General features: G+C 40.1%; 1 protein-coding gene across 1 annotated transcript in view; it reads left to right on the top strand.

Moving 5' to 3' along the window:
• The window catches only part of DMXL1 (Dmx like 1), a 185,310-nt gene extending 182,859 nt beyond the window's left edge, over nucleotides 1–2,451 (top strand). Inside the window, 1 exon segment of the mRNA XM_017872341.1 lies at nucleotides 354–2,451. Within this exon segment, the coding sequence (XP_017727830.1) occupies nucleotides 354–578 (225 nt within the window). The 3' untranslated portion in view covers nucleotides 579–2,451.
• The last annotated feature ends 9,559 nt before the right edge of the window (nucleotides 2,452–12,010 follow it).

Genomic DNA, 12,010 nt, shown 5'->3' with positions numbered 1-12,010 from the left:
TTTTTCTTTTGAGATGGAGTTTCACTCTTGTTGCCCAGGCTGGAGTGCAGTGTGCGATCTTGGGTCACTGTGAACTCCACCTCCCGGGTCCAAGCCATTCTCCTGCCTCAGCCTCCTGAGTAGCTGGGATTACAGGCATGCGCCACCACGCCTGGCTAATTTTGTATTTCTAGTAGAGATGGGGTTTCTCCATGTTGGTCGGGCTGATCTCCAACTCCTGACCGTAGGTGGTCTGCCCGCCTCGGCCTCCCAAAGTGCTGGGATTACAGGCGTGAGCCACTGCACCTGGACTCGTTTGGTTTCTTAAGGTCATTATCAACCCTAATTTTCCTTTTGTTCTTAATATCTTTCAGATTTGGAGTCTCTCTACCTTTGGTCTTCTCCATACTTTTGTCAGTGAACATGCTCGGCAGTCCATTTTTAGGAATATTGGAACTGGAGTGATGCAAATTGAGACAGGGCCCGCAAATCACATTTTCTCCTGTGGAGCTGATGGAACAATGAAAATGAGAATACTGCCAGATCAGTTTAGCCCTTTAAATGAAGTGTTGAAAAATGATGTGAAATTTATGCTATAACATTTTTACAATAAGATGTACAATTTATTACCTACATGGAAGTGGCCACCAGATGTAATATACAGTGATCATTCTCTATGCCACAAATTAGCTAATGCTTTCTTGTTTTTATATTTATTTTATGGAGCTTTGCCCTTGATGCACTGATGCCTTAAAAATTAACAAGGTCATTCAGAAGTAGATTACATTGCCTAAAGTAGAATGTGTAAGTAATGCTGTAATAATACATATCATAGTATATTATAATCAGTATGTCATAGTGTTGAAGGTGTTTTGTTTTCTTATTGATACTCTTCCACAGGCATCTCTGCATGAATTTCTTCCACAGTAAAAATACCTTTTTTGAAAAGGCAATTGTACATAATACTTATCCCTTAATTCATCACACTCTCACTTCCTTTATTAGCCTTATACATCTCAAACTCTTTTCTTAATTAATGATAGACATTTGAGTAAGAATGAAAAAAAAAAATCTTCATTAAAATTGTCATTGAGATGTCAGTGATAAATGAGCCAGATGGCTCATTATGTAAGGTTTTCATCAGTTTCTCCTCTGAAGCCCAAGTTATATGTATGTATAATGTGTGTGTGTGTGTGTATCTTACATATCTTATTTGAACTTAGTTGTATATATTAGCGAAAACTGGTTTTCATGTGTTTTTGTGCCATAACAACTACTGCCACCAGAATAACTTTTTTTTTGCAACTGTGCTTTTCATTTTTAAAAAAATTTTGAATTCCCATCCTAATTTTCAAATAAGTTTCAAGGAGACTTTCAGGATTATTGTTTTAAAGATTAGATTTAGTCAAATAAGTCTTAGCAGGCAATAAAGTTTCTGTGGTGGCATATATCATATAAGACACTTAAAGTAAGTTTGTGAATTTGTCAACTTTTGGAGCATCAAACATATTTTACTTAAATTTTATTTTATCTTATTTTTAGGTGCTTTTAATCTCAAAATTCTGAAAAGCTTATAGCAGTGTTTTCAGAAACAAATGTGAAAACAGTCAAATTAAGTAGATACTATTTAGAAATGTAAAATACTCTCCAGATCTACCATTGATAGAAAATAAACTAAACCTTATATTTTATTTTGCCAAAATATTTTATTATAAAGTATGACCAAAATATTTAAAATGCACAATGCTTTTAACTTAAATGTGCTAACCCTGTTTCTCTCTGTTTTGTGCTGTACCGTTTCTGATTCAGAATTATAGAAAACTTGATAAATACTTGATTTTAACCAATGAGGCTACAGGCAGATGGGACTAAGTGTTTATGGGACAATTATATACTATTTAACTTAAATATATTTTGTTTAATAGGAAATATATAATAGCATTTTATGTAATAAAATATGGGCAACGATTATCTTGGAAATTAAAGAGTCAAAGAAATGAAGGGCTGGTAAAATGAATTTTGTAATATCCTCAGGATACTTTTATCTTAAAAGTATGTTTGTAAATTGTATTTCAACAATTTTAAATGTGTTGAGCAAGTTGCAGTGAAAACACTGTCATTATGTAGAGAGTTTATATGCACATAATAACCTGTACCTATAAGTTGTGCAATAACCATACGTGACTATTTTGCCATGGAGAAATCTGACAGCATTGCAAACAATAATATTGTTTGATGTAGTTAACCCTAAGTTATTTTTCAGCAATTTCTTCACAAATCAAGATTCAAACAGCTTTAAATACTTTCAATGAGATAAAATATTTACTATTATGCTTATTAGAACAAAAGGTGTTAAGGATGAAGTAAGTATTTTAATTGAGCGTTTATATGGATAATCATACATTATGTAAGCCCATATGTATTTACATCCAGAGTCATAATATTTTAAATAAACAATCATGCAGAAACTTTTTTGGGGGATATACTGTTGTTTTAAGATCTCTGCCAATTTAGCTGACTTAAAATATGTGACATTTTAAAATCAAGAATTTCTATATTTGTATTTGGTTAATATAAGGAGGATGGAATAACTTTCCCAAATAGCCTGTTCTTTGCCACAGTCTTTTTAAGTTGATAGGGGTAAGCATTATTCAAGGAAGGTGGAAATAAAAATTGTTGAAATGTTGAAGTATAAAATGATGTACATATATGTAAAATTTCATTATCCACATTAATGGAATAGATACATCAAATACATTTTTTAATTGTGTGTTTTCTAAGAATGTGGCTTTGTGATCATATAAGGATTCACAGCATTAACAAATCTTATTTTCTGAAATCTAGGATTTTTCTTAACTAAAACCATGGAACAGTCATCTCCATCCTCCTTTCTTGCTCTTTGCCCTTGCCCTCCCTTTGAAAAAAAAAAAATTATTTTTTAAAAACATTGCAGAAATTTCTCACATTGGTCTCAACAATGGAAACACAATACAAAGACACATTCAAAGAAAAGCCTATACAACCTTAGGGTGGAAGTGATCTTTTTAACCAGATTGGAAACACAGACATATTTTACTTAATAAAAAATTTAAATGTCATATGGCAGGGACCACAGTCAAAGTTAAAACAACAAGTAGACTAGAAGAAATATTTGTATAGTAATAGGAAACATGTCAGTGTCCCTGTATACAAAGAGAGTTATTGGAGAAGTGGTCAAACTGTGAATAAGCAATTCACAGAATAGGACATTGAAAAAGTCAACAAATATAAAGTATGTTCATCTTCATTATAAGGGCTAATGGAATGTTTTTTAAAAAAGTATTATTGTAATACTAGTTTTTATCAGATTGGTTTAAGGTTACATAGTGACAACATCCATTTTGGTGAAGATGCAGGGAAATTGGCAGAAACATTGCTGACAAAGTTATCTGGGTGTGAATTAAAATCGAGTACACATAACTTTCAGTAAACAACTTTCTGAGAAATTATAAAAGTATCCATGCGCAAAAATGTAAGCACACAGATGTTGATTGAAACATATTCTGGAGGCTGGGTGTGGTGGCTCACACCTGTAATCCCAGCACTTTAGGAGGCTGAAGTGAGCGGATCACTTGAAGTCAGGAGTTCGTGGCCAGCCTGGCCAACATGGTGAAACCCATCTCTACTAAAAATATAAAAATTAGTGGGGTATGGGATTGTGAGCCTGTAGTCCCAGCTACTCCAAGAGGCTGAGACAGGAGAACCACTTGAACCCAGGAGGTGGAGGTTGCAGTGAGCCGAGATTGCACCACTGCAGTCCAGCCTGGGTGACAGAGCAAGACTGTTTCAATAAAATAAAATAAAAATTTTAAAAACTGGAAATCTAAATGTTAATTAGCAAGTAAATGGTTGAATAAATTGTGGTACATACATGTAATATTATAGAATATTCTCTCACCACTAAAAAGAATGTTAGATGTGTATCTGTTGGCCTGAGAAGAGGTTGATGAGGAAAAATAATTACAAAGCAAAAGATACAATATCCTATATTGTTTAGATTTTTAAAAAATATATATGAACAAAGAAATGTGTGTGGAAAAAATACACAAAACTTTTAACATTGGGAAAAGGAAGAAGAATGTAATAATTTTCCAAACTCCTTTAAAACTCTCTCAGTAAAGTCATAATACCAAAAGTTTTGTTGAATGTGTGTACGTGGGAAAATAGCTTTATTTTAAACCAAATAGTACTTCATGACTTTGGGAGCTGCTCTGTTGAATAAAGTGATCCAGTGTCCGGAACACTCCTCTTTGAATCGTTGAGATATTTTTGGTGAAATTTATTTAAGCTGAATGTTAAAATGTTACCCTTTGGAGTGGGAGTCCCGAACCCATGGGCCACAACTGGTACCAGGCTGCACAGCAGGAGGTGAGTGTCAGGCAAAGCTTCATCTCTATTTACAGCTGCTCCCCCTTGCTTGTATTACCGCCTGAGCTCCGTCTCCTGTCAGATCAGTGGAGGCATTCGATTCTCATAGGAGTGAGAACCCTGTTGCGAACTGGGCATGCAAGGGATCTAGGCTGTGCGCTCATTATGAGAGTGATGCCTGATGGTCTGTCACTGTCTCCCATCAGCCCCAGATGGGACCATCTAGTTGTAGGAAAACAAGCTCAGGACTCCCACTGATTTTATATCATTGTGAGTTGTATAATTATTTCATCGTATATTACAATGTAATAATTAAAAAGCTGCACAAGAAGTGTAATGCGCTTGAATCATCCTGAAACCATTCGGCCCCTGCGGTCCTGGGTCCATGGAATAATCGTCTTCCCACGAAACCTGGTGCCAAAACACTTGGGGATTGCTGCGTTGGAGTACCTGGAAAAAGCTGATCATAGATGATTTGAATGTGCCTGTTAGTATTTAGAAATGTGTGTAGATTTTAGTACAGTTATTTTCAAAGCTGAATCTGTTTTTGAGCTTTTCAAGATGGTTTTCCTTTCCGCTTGGCTGTCCCTGCATATATATGGTCCATTATTCAGGGAACTAATACTCATTGTTTCACAGGGGTCCTTGGAACAAGAACACTTTAAGTTCTCCCACTGCAAATACAGATGAGTAATAGAAACAATTGGTGTGACAACACATTTCACTCCACAGTGGAAAAAATGCTTTATTCATGGACAATCAGTTATCTGTTCAATGTACAGATATGACCTGTGTAACAGAACTCAAGCCTGTATGGTGTATCAGCCCTGGACATATGTTAAATAAGTTTTTGTTTTTGTTTTTTTTTTTTTGAGACGGAGTCTCGCTCTGTCGCCCAGGCTGGAGTGCAGTGGCCGGATCTCAGCTCACTGCAAGCTCCTGCCTCAGCCTCCCGAGTAGCTGGAACGACAGGCGCCCGCCAGCTCGCCTGGCTAGTTTTTTGTATTTTTAGTAGAGACGGGGTTTCACCGTGTTAGCCAGGATGGTCTCGATCTCCTGACCTTGTGATCCGCCCGTCTCGGCCTCCCAAAGTGCTGGGATTACAGGCTTGAGCCACCGCGCCTGGCATGTTAAATAAGTTTTAAAAATCCTTTGGAATCTACTCTTAGCATCATTTCTGAAACTGCAGCATATTTATTTTTTGAAGCCATACCTTTCTTTTTAGTTTATTCTGAACACAAGCAAAGATAATTCTTTAAAATAGTATCTGGTTGTCTGTATTTGGGTTGGTTCATTCTGTGTTTTGCAGAAAATGCATCAGATTACTATGGCTATTCAGACATGAAGATAACTAAGCAAGCTACAATACTTGCAATGTATTTTAAGATCTCATGGGGCTTTTTCCTAATGAGAAGCTTTATGGGGCGGCGAGGGTGGGAAATGCCCCATCTGGAGCTTACATTAGAGAAAACTTCATGTGTAGATGAATGTAGCCCCACAAATGAGGCATTTCTTCTGAGAATGCAGCTCCACAAGAAACAGCTTAGCAAATGAAGCGAGGGCTAGACTTCAGTCCAACAGATCCCCCTAATAAGTTATATAAGCATTCACTATGGCCCTGTAGCTCATAGAAGCCTGATTCTTATACAGTAATGACAATCACCTAAATTTCAACTGTTCCACAAATCCCTTTAAAGAAGAAAAAGAACAAATCACTCAGATACTATACCTAAGCATATTAGATGGCAAAGAAGGCAGCAACCTTTAAATTACATATAATTTGGGAAATCAACATTTGAGACTCCTAGACCCCACACTATAGCAGAAAATGATTGGAAAGGGGGTACATAGAAGAGTGCAGAAGGATTCTACTGGTACTGACACAATATGAACTGGAGTTTAGAAGGAGAGGGTCTCATTTTGAATGGTGAAATAGAACAAATAACTGGCTACTGAAAAATAGTTGGAAATTGTATGTGATTAGATGTGAATATTTTGGGAAATTGGTTCTGAAATAGGAGGCCATCTTCAGAGGAACTGATGTCCTTTGGAGGCTTATTGGTGAAGGGAAAAAAGGAAGTAAAAGTGTCATTTAACAAGATATCAAAGAATCCAAAAATACCCTCCATAAAGGTGTGTGCTTTTTTTTTTAAAGGAAATCATGATTCACTTTACAAATAAAGCACTGTGTTCCTGAATGAAAAAAACAGCCCCCCATATTCTTTCCTACACTTGTCCATAAGATTATTTACTGTTATAATGTGAATAGTTGACACCACATGTGAAACAAAAAAACCACACAAATTTACTCTCAAAACTTTTTTTTTTTTTTTTTTTTTTAACATATAAAAACACTCTAGGCCGGGTGCAGTGACCAGTTCCTGTAATCCCAGCACTGGAAGGCCCAGGCAGGATTGCTTGAGCCTAAGAGTTCAAGACCAGCCTGGGCAACATAGCGAGACCCCACATCTCTACAAATAATTTAAAAATTAGCCAGGTGAGGCCGGGCGCGGTGGCTCAAGCCTGTAATCCCAGCACTTTGGGAGGCTGAGACGGGCGGATCACGAGGTCAGGAGATCGAGACCATCCTGGCTAACACGGTGAAACCCCGTCTCTACTAAAAAAAAAATAGAAAAATTTAGCTGGACGAGGTGGTGGGCGCCTGTAGTCCCAGCTACTCGGGAGGCTGAGGCGGGAGAATGGCGTGAACCCGGGAGGCGGAGCTTGCAGTGAGCCGATATCGCGCCACTGCACTCCAACCTGGGCTACAGAGAGAGACTCCGTCTCAAAAAAAAAAAAATTAGCCAGGCATGGTAGCACATTCTTGTGGTCCCAGCTACTTGGGAGGTTGAGGCAGGAGGATTGTCTGAGCTGGGGAGGTTGAGGCTGCAGTGAGCAGTGATCACACCACTACAGCCTGGGTCCAGAGTGAGACCATGTCTCAAAAAATGCAGGGGAGGAGGAGTGGCTCATGTCTGTGATTGCAGCACTTTGAGAGGTCAAAGTGGGAGTCCAGGAGTTCAAGACCAGCCTGGGAAACATGGTTTCTTCTACAAAAGAAAAAAAAAAAAAAACAGAAAAATTAGCCATGCATGGTGTCACATGCCTGTAGTCCCAGCTGCTCAGGAAGCTGAGAATTACCTGAGCCTGGGGAGGTCAAGGCTGCAGTGAGCCATGATTGTGCCATTGCACTCCAGCCTGGGTGACAGAGTGAGACTGTGCCAAAAATAAAAATGTAAATAAGCCACCCTCCAAAATAATTTCATGAAACAGAGGAAAGCAGTAATTCAAAACATTCTAACTTACTAATTGATCAACAGAGTCTGACTTTTGCCTAGGCTGCATTTACAGGACCTGCATTTACTCAGGAATGAAAACAGCAAAATTATCTCCTAAATCAAGGCTAAATTAGAAATGGCCCAAGGGAGAAGAGATATGACTGAAAGCACACACTGAACAGAGAGGATAGAAATTAAATGAGCCAAAAAATGAAGTAAAAAGTTGTTGTAGAGAAAATAATAGATATAGAATATAGACAAATATGCAATGTTTACAGGAAGGCAGAACTCTGCGTGCAGAGCCAGGAGTTGTAAGCCCAGAGAGCAGAGCTTTGAATCACAGGATTATTCTCAGGCCTTGAAACTGAATGGAATTTTCCCTGCTGTACTTTGAAATTGCTTGGGACAACGTCGGCACGCCATCAAAAATTACCGGACAGGAACAGAAGCTGAAAAATGTGACTCATACGAGAAATATCAGTCAATAGACACAGAAAACATGGCAGACTAGAAGTTCTAGCACTTGTCTCTCTCACAAGGACAACCAGAACAATGAAAACTATATTTTAGTCTGGGCATGGTGGCTCATGTCTGTGATCCCAGTGCTTTGGGAGGATGAAGTGAAAGGATCACTTAAAGCCAGGAGTTTGAGACCAACCTAGGCAACATAGCAAGACCCCATCTCCACAAAAAATTATTTAAAAATTAGCCAAACGTGGGTGGTGCATTCCTGTAGTCCTAGCTACTAGGGAGGCTGAGACAGGAGTATTGCGTAAGCCCAGGAATTTGAGGTATATCACGATGAGCCATGATTGCACCACTGCACGCCAGGCTGGACAACAGAGTGAGACCCTGTCTCAAAACACTACATTTTAAAAACACCAAACAAAAATAAAACAGAGGGAGAGTGCCAGAGTGTCTCAGAGGAGTAACATAAATCTAGATGGAAACAGAAACAGCCACATAGAAAACAGAAGAAAACACTGGGTCTCTACCACCCCATTCCCCAACTAGGATTAGCTGAAAACCAGGAGGAACTTCTTTCAGCAAGTAAGTAGGAATGAGGATTGTAGCAACTCCCATCAATACCTTGGGCACCCCCAAAAAAAAAAAGAACAGATAGGAGGCAGGACTAAATCACAGCTGCCGCTCATACAGAGCAGTGGGTGGAGACTCACACTGTGAACTCTTGCTCCAGGAACTACTGCAGGAATATACCAAGAAAGCTGAGCAAATCCACAGACCCTTTGAAGGAAGCGGATTGCTCTTGCAGGACACAGGAGATAGCCCAAATACTGTGAGTGCCCAAACTGTGAAAATGGGAAAGAGGGATCATCTGCCCCTGAACACACACCCTCACTGAGAAACCCGAAAGTTCAGATCATGGGAGAAGGATTTGACCTTACCTGGAGCTGAGACAATTTAGAAAGCCAAGCAAAATACATGGGTAGAGGAAGCAGTGGAAAAAGCCCTGTGGGCTCTCTGGGTCCCCACGGAAGCCATTTCTGACTTGTCTCACGGGGATCCTTAGAGAGGTCTGCCAGAGGAACAGGGAAAAGACCGCAGGGAGAAGGAAACCTCTAGCTGAACTTTGTAACAATTTCAACTGAACACAAAGTCTCCTGGCCAGAACTCAGGGGGTGGTGTGAATCAGGTGTGCAGACTCCATGGGCGGGGAGGCGTGAAAGCCCTGCTTGCTTCCTCAGCCAGGAGGCTCATAGCCTGGGGCAAGTTCTCAGCCCTGCTTGCCCACTGCCTGGAAACCAACTAGGTGCTGTTGGTTGGGGGGCATGGTGAGAGTGAGATCGGCCTTTTCGGTTACATGGGAACTGGGTGAGGCCTGTAACTGCCAGCTTTCCTGCACTTCCCTGACAACCTCACACAGCAGAGACAGCCATAATCCTCCTGGGAACACAACTCCATTGACCTGGGAGCCACACCCCCATCCCCAACAGCCACCGCAGGAGCCCTCCCCAAAGAGAGTCTGAACTCAGACACGCCTAACCTTTCCTGTACCTGATGGTCCTTCCCTACCCAATCTGGTAGCCAAAGACAAAGGTCATATTCTCTTGGGAGTTCCAGGGCCCTGCCCACTGGCTGATCCTCCTCTATACTACCACAGCTGATGCTCTCTTGAAAGCACCACCTCCTGGTAAAAGGTCAACCAGCACAAAACTAGTGCATTAAACAACTACAACTAAAGATACTCAGAGTCCATTTCACTCATCTGCCACCTCCACAAAAGCAGGTACTGATATCCATGGCTGAGAGACCTGAAGATGATTCACATCACAGGACTCTGCATAGACACCCCCCTGTACCAGCCCAGAGCCTGGCAGATCCAGAAGATCCAGAAGAAGCTGGGTGGCTAGATCCAGAAGAGAAATAACAGTCACTACAATTTGGCTCTCAGGAAGCCACATCCCTAGGAAAAGGAGGAGAGTACTACATCAAGGGAGCACCTCATGAGACAAAAGAACCTGAATAGCAGCCTTGAGCCCCAGATCTTCCCTCTGACATAGCCTACCCAAATGAGAAGGAACCAGAAAAACAACTGTAATATGACAAAATAAGGTTCCTTAACACCCCCCAAAAATCACACTGGCTCACCAGCAATGGATCCAAACCAGGACAAAATCCCTGAGTTGCCAGAAAAAGAATTCAAAAGGTCAATTATTAAGCTAATCAAGGAGGCACCAGAGAAAGGTGAAGTCCGACTTAAGGAAATTAAAAAAATGACACAAGATATGAGCGGGAAAATCAGTATGTCAATTAAAAACAATAAAAGAAAAAAAAGAGAGACTCAGAAATTACACATAATGGAATTAGAAAAGGGCTGTAAAACAGCTATAAATATGCACAAGATCTGAGGAAAAACATTAACTCAATAAAAGCAGATGGTAGAAAGAACTATATTGAAATTTTAGAGATGAAAAATAGAATATCTGAAATAATTCACTGGATGGGCTTAATTCTAAAACACTTTGGAAGAAAAGATTAAAGAATTTAAAGACATGGCAAGTGAAGCTATTCAAGAGAAAGCAAACAGTAAAAAACATAGTAAAAAAATTAGAAAAAAATTAGAAAAAAATACAAGAGAGCAAGGAACACTGATCAATTAATGATGCTATAATACATCTACTTAGAGACCCAGGAGAATGAAAATAAGAGGAAGAAAAAATACTTTAAAAATAGCTTTAGGCCGGGCGCGGTGGCTCAAGCCTGTAATCCCAGCACTTTGGGAGGCCGAGACGGGCCGGATCCCGAGGTCAGGAGATCGGAGCGCGGCTCCTGGCTAACACGGTGAAACCCCATCTCTACTAAAAAAATACAAAAAATAGCCGGGCGTGGTGGCGGGGCGCCTGTAGTCCAGCACTCGGGAGGCCCTGAGGCAGGAGAATGGGCGTGAAGCCTGGGGAAAGCGGAAGGGGCTTGCAGTGAGCTGGAGATCCGGTCCGCATGGCACTCGCAGCCTGGGCGACAGAGGCAAAGACTCCGTCTCAAAAAAAAAAAAAAAAAAAAAAAAAAAAAAAGCTTTAAAATTTTCCAAATTTGGTGAAAACTATAAACCTGAAGATACAGGAAACTCAAAAACCCATAGTTGAGACAAGGTCTGGCTCTATTGCCCAGGCTGGAGTGCAGTGGCATGATCTCAGCTCACTGCAACCTTCCATCTCCCAGGCTCGAGTGATCCTCCCACCTCAGCCTCCTGAGTAGCTGGCAATACAGGCACACACCACCATGCCTGGCTATTTTTTTGTATTTTTAGTAGAAATGGGGTCTTGCCAGTTGCCCAGGTTGATCTCAAACTCTTGAGTTCACGGGATCTGCCCGCCTTAGCCCCCCAAAGTGCTGGGATTACAGGTGTGAGTCACTGTGCCTGGCCTCCATAACTGGATTAACACACACACATACCGCCATGATGCTTCATAATGGCATTGCTGAAAATCAGTGATAATGAGAAAATGATAAATGTAGACAGAGAAAGCAATATATTATGCAAAGAAAAACAATATAAACAAGTCTTTTCTCAGAAACTACGCAAGTCAGGAGACAATGGAACGATACCTTTAAAGTGCTGAGGAAACAACAGAGACAAACAAGAAATCTATATCCAGCAAAAATATCCTTCAAATATGAGGGCAAAACAAAGCCCTTTTAGACAAAAGAAGCTAGTGAATTTGTAATTTGTTGCCAATGCATCTGAACTACAAGAAATACAAAAGGATGTTTTTTAAAGATTCAATGCTATTCCTGTCAAACTACCAATGACATTCTTCACAAAACTAGAAAAAAACTATTTTAAAATTCATGTGGAACCAAAAAAGAGCCCAAATAGCCATGGA

Source organism: Rhinopithecus bieti, unplaced genomic scaffold (assembly GCF_001698545.2).
Source record: "Rhinopithecus bieti isolate Rb0 unplaced genomic scaffold, ASM169854v2 scaffold_6439, whole genome shotgun sequence".
Classification (NCBI taxonomy): Eukaryota; Metazoa; Chordata; class Mammalia; order Primates; family Cercopithecidae; genus Rhinopithecus; species Rhinopithecus bieti.
This window is presented reverse-complemented; position numbering and strand designations above follow the sequence as displayed.